Source organism: Dysidea avara, chromosome 4 (assembly GCF_963678975.1).
Source record: "Dysidea avara chromosome 4, odDysAvar1.4, whole genome shotgun sequence".
NCBI classification, from domain to species: domain Eukaryota; kingdom Metazoa; phylum Porifera; class Demospongiae; order Dictyoceratida; family Dysideidae; genus Dysidea; species Dysidea avara.
The window spans coordinates 46,946,196-46,953,729 of NC_089275.1; the positions used below are offsets into that span (position 1 = coordinate 46,946,196).

General features: G+C 39.4%; 1 protein-coding gene across 1 annotated transcript; it reads left to right on the plus strand.

The window, feature by feature from the left end:
* The first annotated feature begins 102 nt into the window (after positions 1-102).
* On the plus strand, positions 103-7,084 carry LOC136253923 (histone deacetylase 6-like). Its single transcript, XM_066046581.1, has 10 exons — positions 103-132; positions 188-229; positions 282-371; positions 420-526; positions 2,253-2,320; positions 2,369-2,403; positions 2,611-2,868; positions 2,923-3,072; positions 6,315-6,443; positions 6,970-7,084. The coding sequence occupies exons 1-10, from the start codon at positions 103-105 to the stop codon at positions 7,036-7,038; spliced, it is 978 nt and encodes a 325-aa protein (XP_065902653.1). The 3' UTR covers positions 7,039-7,084.
* Positions 7,085-7,534: the final 450 nt, after the last annotated feature.

The following is a 7,534-nucleotide window of genomic DNA, read 5'->3' on the forward strand; positions in this document are numbered from 1 at the left end:
GTTGTTTGATCATTTTCATGAGCACATTCTTCTGTTGTTGTAACTCAACTATCTCATCTCAGTGACAGTGGAAGCCATCACTGATCTCCAGTAATGCTATAGATGTGTCCTTCTCTTCCATCTCTGACTGGAGTACCTCCAACCTTCAACAAAGTAATGGAACGTGTACAGTAGTATTAACATCAAGAGTTCTGCATGTGGACTGGATGCTGCTAGAGGAGATCCCCTAGTAAGTGCTACCATAACAACATGATGTGCAGTAATAGAAATTTCACCCTCAGGGCAGATATAACATCACTCCAGAGGGGTATGCTCACATGACCCATCAGTTGTGTGGACTGGCAGAGGGGAGGATGGTGGTGGCACTGGAGGTGACATAGTATTGTGTAATATGACATCATCATATCGGTGTGTCATAGAGTGGGTACAACCTGACGTCAATTAGTCAGTCGATGATTGCTATCTGTAGTGTACTACTTGGTCACACCCCTCCACGACTGAAGGGTGGACTGATACCTAATGACAAGTAAGGATATGGTGCTCTAGTTTACCTTGTGGTACATGTGTCACTGAATGGACATTTTGTAGAATTGTAATTTGTTGAAAAGCTTTGCATAAGATAAATGTGTTACATTAGAAAACAGCAAAGCTTTCTACCACAGAATCTTCTGATATACAGAATTCTTAGAGAAGTTTTTTTGCCAAACTACACAAAAATTAGTATTTTGGAGTTTCAGCCTACCATAGTCACTTCTAGAGGGTCAGAAATTTTTGTAACACTATTAGTGTACTTTCAAGTTTAGCTTTTAGTTACAGTATGTATTAGAGTCGATGTGTAGTTTTATAATTTTACAATTTAAATTTAAAAATGAAGTAGGGTTCCAGTAGTGAAGCAAGAGATGATGGAACCTATTACAACATGGCTATGGTACCGCTCAAATGTACTGTAACATTGTCTCACAATAGTGCGAGCGATTAAAAAAAAGAGCATTTGAGATGAATACACCCGAGCAAAGTGGATGCCACGCCTTTTAAATAACTTGTTTTTTAATTGCTCACATTCGTGCAAGATAATGTTACATTTGAGTGGTACCGTATGTGGGAAAATCCCATGTTACAACTATCTGTTCAGTGCCAAAGTAGGGATTTTCCCACATAGCTATGTTGTAATAACTATCATCACTCTTATCTCTTGTTCACTATCTTTATTGCTGGAATCCTACTGTACCTCATTTTTAATTGTACTAGTTTGTTAAGTTTTTTGCTACAGTTACATATGTTATACCAGTACATGTTGTGACTGCTTTATTAGGGTACTTGCTTGTCTTTAATGGGGCGTGGTTTACCATTTTCTATTGCAAAACTGCAGCTGATTGCAACTAGATCATTACGGGGTGTGGTCATGGAGTGCTAAGTATGAGGCATGTGCTCTGATCGAGGGGTGTGGTTGGATCAGTGATTGTTTTATACTCAGTGTTATAAAGTGCAGCTACACGTATCTACTCCACCTACAGTGGCTTAAGCACTTCAAATAGTTTTGTGGTATCTGAATATGCTCCTCTGCGGAAACTGTCAATTAACTCCTTGGTATGCTTTTCTTGTGACAAGCTTGTGATTGAAAATCAAAGGAAAGGCAAAGTGCAGGAGGCAGATACTTGTTAGAACCAGAAAAGGCATATGCCACCAGTGAGTTTGTTATTGTGGCATGGAATGGTGGCTGTGCACTGCTTTGTTTGGCCTCCAGCCTTGCAATTGTGGTCAATGCTGTGTGGATTTTTGACATTTTTTCAATGCAATATCCAGTCATTTGTGTGTGTTTTCTTGTTTTAACGGAATTTGAAGTTACTGCAGATGCACTAAGGTTATTTCATAAAAGTAATGTTCACCATGTATCATATTTCTATGGTGGTTTTTACTGGCAGTGTTTTGGGTGGTGCCTGTCACTTTAGGAGAGAAACCAGTACTACTGTATTGTTTAATACTCAAGCAATGATTTAATCATCCCTACAATACAAGCTTCTCTGTATTTTAACTCTCACGTGTATTTAGCTAAAAACTTAATGTGTGTTGGTTTTGCTACTGTAATTCCACAATATAAAGTAGTGTCACTGAATTACATTCGTTAAATCCTAAAAATGTTCTCAGACATTTTTGATGCTCTATGTCTAGTATTTGAAGATATTGTTTCTAGTGTGTTCTCAACTATTGGTATATATCTATACAGACTTACAGTAACCATCTCCCCTACACAGGGCCCTACAGTGTATATCATCTACTGCAGGGGCTCTTGCCCCCTACTGGAAGTGCCTCAGGCATCATCGTAAGTGATCATGTGATCTTGTGACATTTCATCAACATTATACTACAGTGGACGGTGATGCCACACCCATTGCTGGAGGTGGGGTGAGTTGGTTTATGTGTGGTTGGATTTTATTGTTGACTGTTCTATTGGAGTATATTGATATAAATTTTTAACTAGCAAAAACCCACTGTCGTAGTACTTGCCAGGTCAGGGTTGTCCAAGTTTGCCTGCAAAATCCACTGGAGTCTTATTGTATCATGGTACAGGATGGACAGTACTATGGTTATAGTGCGGTTGTATAATTGTAGCCAATCAGTGTCAAGCAGCCTGAGCCCCTCCCTCAAGCTAATGCAGAACAGTCCAAACCACAAGCTATTGCAGAGCAGCCACAAGCTAGTACAGAACAGCCCCTCCCACAAGCTACTGCAGAGCAATCCAAGCCACAAGATGATGCAGAACCACAAGCTGGTTCAGACCAGCCCCTCCCACAAGCTAGTGCAAAGCAGCCATCCACCAGGAAGGATGATGTTTCTGAACTACCAGAACAACTAGAACTCAGTGGACATGTGAGCACAGTGTAGATCATGTGATCCAGTGATGACATACACATGCACACACAGACAAGAGTGTTTGCAGTTCAACCATTATCAACTTGTCCTCATTTGGAGGAAGTGCAGCCACTCCCCCCAGGAGGATCACTGGATGCCAAACAACCTTGTGCCACTTGTGGAGATTCCAGTGAGAACTGGATATGTCTAGTGTGTTATCAGGTAAGAGCAGTAGTGATTCTAGACCTGACCTATGGGGGGGGGAGGGGGGTGCCAGGTAAGACACAACATGACTATTGTTGTATGGCTGTAATATAAGGGGTCTGGGGGGCAGGATTTTTTTTGCAATTTGAAGGCTTTAAAAAGCTAAAGTTTATGCTAAAAACATGAATAATGCTAACAATGACAATGCCAATCTATACTGTAACTTTTCTCAAAGATTTTTCTAAACTTATTTTTTAGAAGGGAGGGCCATGTCCTGCTTAGAATTGCTTATGAGTACGACGTTCATGTGACTTCAAGCATTGTGACAGATGTATGGTTTCTGTGATGGATTGTATGAATTCCTGTTTGGCTTTTGTGTGAGTATTCTGTTCATTGTTTGGTGAATTTTCTGGCATTCTCTTCAGTAGAAGTTAGTACCAAAAAGGTGCCTGCCAGGATACTTCCACTAAAGAAACATTCTCCATGACTTTACTAAAGAGCCTTCGTGTATCTAAAGTCTAATACAAGAAACCTCTTTCAGAAGAGCCATACTAAAATGTTGCCAAAATGTAATTGTTTTGGTCTGCCTGCCAGCCTGGCCACAGTTACAAGACTAGGGGCTATATTGTATAGTGTACCATTTCACTACTTACCTGTGGCCATGTGGCATGTGCTTTTCAGGATTATATGACTGTACATGTGCCTTACCATTGTCTTGCCTTTCATCTTCACTTCTACCAAGAGTATATAATGGGGAGGGAGAGTATCGAACTGCACTATTGGCTGTGAAAAATGAGCTCGTAAAATAACCCACATACCTTTGTTTCTTCTCGAAAACCTGACCACTGTTGATTGCTCAGATTTGATACCTTAAATGTTTTAACAGGTGGTCCGCATGGAATTGCAATGGCTGAAATTCCATCTAGACGTGTCACTTTAACTAGTAGAACTGTCGAGATGAGGCATGGGATGGTGACCAAAATGGAATCTCTACCATGATGAAATATCGACCTCGCTCGACCATGATAAAACCTCAATGTTTGTTTTCCAGGTTAGCTGCTTGCTCTTTGTATGGTGATTTCCTCTACGTAATGTGCCATACTTTTCTCAAGTACACCCTTCTTTCAGTAGTCACATGTACAAAGTGTGCCCACTGCGCTTATAATTAGTCACCAATCAACACAAATCACTGTGTCATTTGAACGATGCCATAGGACTTTACGGGCTCATTTTTCACAACATATAGAATAGTTTGACACTCTCCCTCCCCATTATATACTCTTCTTCTACTGATCATCATCTTCATGCAAAGATACCATATCATGGAATTAATTTTCTGTATTAATACTGTCCTTAGAGGAGTGTATTTAGATGCCAAAAATTATTTAAAGCTGCAAAGGGAGTCACAGCTGAGCTTATGATGAGATTGGTTTGCTACAAAAAGCAGCACAATCATCTAGCTGAACTTACAGAAAACATCATACAGTTACCATGCCCCTTAATGACTCATACACAACGATTGGTGTTGTTGTAGATAACAAGGCACGACCATCCTAACTACTCACCAGAGATCACGCAGCCGAGGCAATCCATAGGGGTGTTCCACTAGGAGGCCTGGCCAACTTACAAGCTTATAGTATACATAGCTAGCTAGATATGATAATTATGTAAAACTCACTCCTAATAAATATACCATTTGCAGAAAATTTTGAAGCCTTAACAAAGTAGTTACAATAGTTGTAAGTGCTAATAATACCTAGATAATTATTTTAGTAGTACTTAGTATGCTTGAGGTCCTGTGGTAATTACTTCCACACTCAAACCAGTTTGTAACAAATGCTGATAATTTCAGTAACTTGAGTACCGATTGTATGGTAGTCCATCAACTTCAAATTCTTCAGCCATAAGAGCTCTTCCCTTAAAGGGGGCACTTTGGATCCACTCCTGTGCAGCAGTTACTCTAATAAAACAGTCACCCTAATACAATAGCCATGTGTGATATTACAACAGTGTTTGTTTGATAAGGCAATAAAGTGGTCCAGTGTGAACACTAAATGACCCCACAAATCATGGCTTCTGCTCCAATTTTTTTCAGCACTAGTTCAGTTTTGTGGCTAATACACTTCAAACTCGAAGTGATTGGTCCACTGGTGGAGCAGTAGACGTCTGAGTTGGCTCAGAGTATCAACACTTTTCGAAAACCCCATCATGTATAGTGTAGCAATATATAACTAGATATGGTATAACTAAAAAAATTAAAAATTAAAACTACCGTATTAAGGGAAACTTTGGCGGGGGGGAATGTTGGCAAATTTTGTGATTTGCTACAACTTTGCCAAAGTTTAATCCGCCAACACCTTACAGATTAGCATCTTAATAGCTAAACATTGAGCTTAAATTTGTCAAAGTTTATTTCACCTAGTGCAATTTAGCTTGTTATTCACCAAAGTTTAGCCCTGCTAAAGTTTCCCTCTATACGGTAACTATGGTGTGTTTGTGGCTGTCCTATACACCAGAACTTTAAATGTTATCTCTAAACACTTTGTTAGACAAGTGAGTTAGGAGGCTTTAAAATATACTCTAATTGTAGTGCAGGCAAGTCCCCTACTGTATTTATGATGCAGTGGACATAACCAAAATTTTATTTAATACACCCTCATACAATTAGGCACAAGTGAATAGTAAATACTAGGGTAATTGTCTTAGTCAATTTGCCAATTCATGGTGAGTATGTTCCCAATTTCATAGACCAATTTGAATAAAAGTTATGGCCAATTGTTTGGCAGTGGTACTACACCAAAACTATATAGAAAATCCATCCCTGCTTTGATAACATGACAATGTAGAGATTTTTGCATAGCTACATAATATTATGTTGCAATGCCACATTTCTAGTTAACTTGCTTCACTACTTTTTATCACTTAGATCCCTACTTCATTCTAAAATTATACTATTCAGTTTGTACGGTACCAGTCAAACACAGCACCGTTTTGTTATGAGTGCAAGCAATGAAAAACTTGCTACTTAAAGAGTGTGGCACTTGGTTTGCTTGTAGGCAATTCATTCTGTTTTCTTTGGGATGAATACTCACAAATGAAATGAATGCCACACCCTTTAACTAGCAAGTTTTTAATCACTTGCACTCTTGCAAAGCAACGTTACATTTGAGTGGTACCAATAGTTTTAACCTCAAGGTGTCCATCATTGTACAGGGAAGCCTCACCAGTAGGTAATCACTAGGTCACATGATCCCTTACAGGTGTTCTGTGGTCGCTATGTCAACAAACACATGGTGGATCACACTAGAGAGACAAACCACTCAATGGTGTTGTCCTTCTCTGATCTGTCAGTGTGGTGCTACCCCTGTGATAGTTATGTGCATAATAGGGTAAGTGTGTGTGTCTGTGTGTGTGTGTGTGTCTGTGTAGTGTGTGTGTGTGTAGTGTGTGTGTATGTGTAGTGTGTGTCTGTGTAGTGTGTGTGTGTGTATGTGTGTAGTGTAGTGTAGTGTGTGTCTGTGTATTGTGTGTGTGTGTATGTATGTAGTGTAGTGTAGTGTGTGTGTAGTGTAGTGTGTGTGTGTGTGTGTAGTGTAGTGTGTGTGTGTAGTGTAGTGTGTGTGTGTGTGTGTAGTGTAGTGTGTGTGTGTGTATGTGTGTAGTGTAGTGTAGTGTGTGTGTGTGTAGTGTGTGTGTGTGTATGTGTGTAGTGTAGTGTAGTGTAGTGTAGTGTGTAGTGTGTGTGTAGTGTAGTGTGTGTGTGTGTAGTGTAGTGTGTGTGTGTGTAGTGTAGTGTAGTGTAGTGTGTAGTGTGTGTGTAGTGTAGTGTGTGTGTGTGTGTGGTGTCTGTGTAGTGTGTGTCTGTGTAGTGTGTGTGAGTGCGTGTTGTGTCATGCTACCATGCAAAATCTACAGGTGTTGTTTCCTGCCATTGATTCTGCTCATATCAACAAGTTTGGTCGTCATGCAACCTTGTCATCATAGAGACAGTAACCAATTTTTGTATGGTGTGTAAGATTTGTATATTATTTGTAACTATTACTATACTTGTAAACTTTTGTAATCTTTGCAAATATTACCTTCACATTATGATCTGTTTCAAAGAACATGTATTATACTGTTGCTCAAACTTTTCTGGGAGGAGGGAACTAATTTTACTTAATAAAACTCTTTATAACCCCTGGCCTGATAATCAAGCTGCAATTACTGCCAACATTATGCAGCTTTCATAGTAGTCACCAATAGCTATGAGACAAGTAATGTTATGTTATTATGCAGCCAGCAAGTCATCTATGATACACAATAACACAATTTGGTAAGATGGCTAGTTTAAACTAGTACAATAAAAATATTTACAAATGGAGTACGGTATCAGTGATAAAAAGTAGTGAAACAAGAGATGACGGTAGCTATGTGGGAAAATCCCTAGCTCTTTTAATTGGGAGAATCCCTACTCAGCATGTAAAAAGCATAGAAGGCA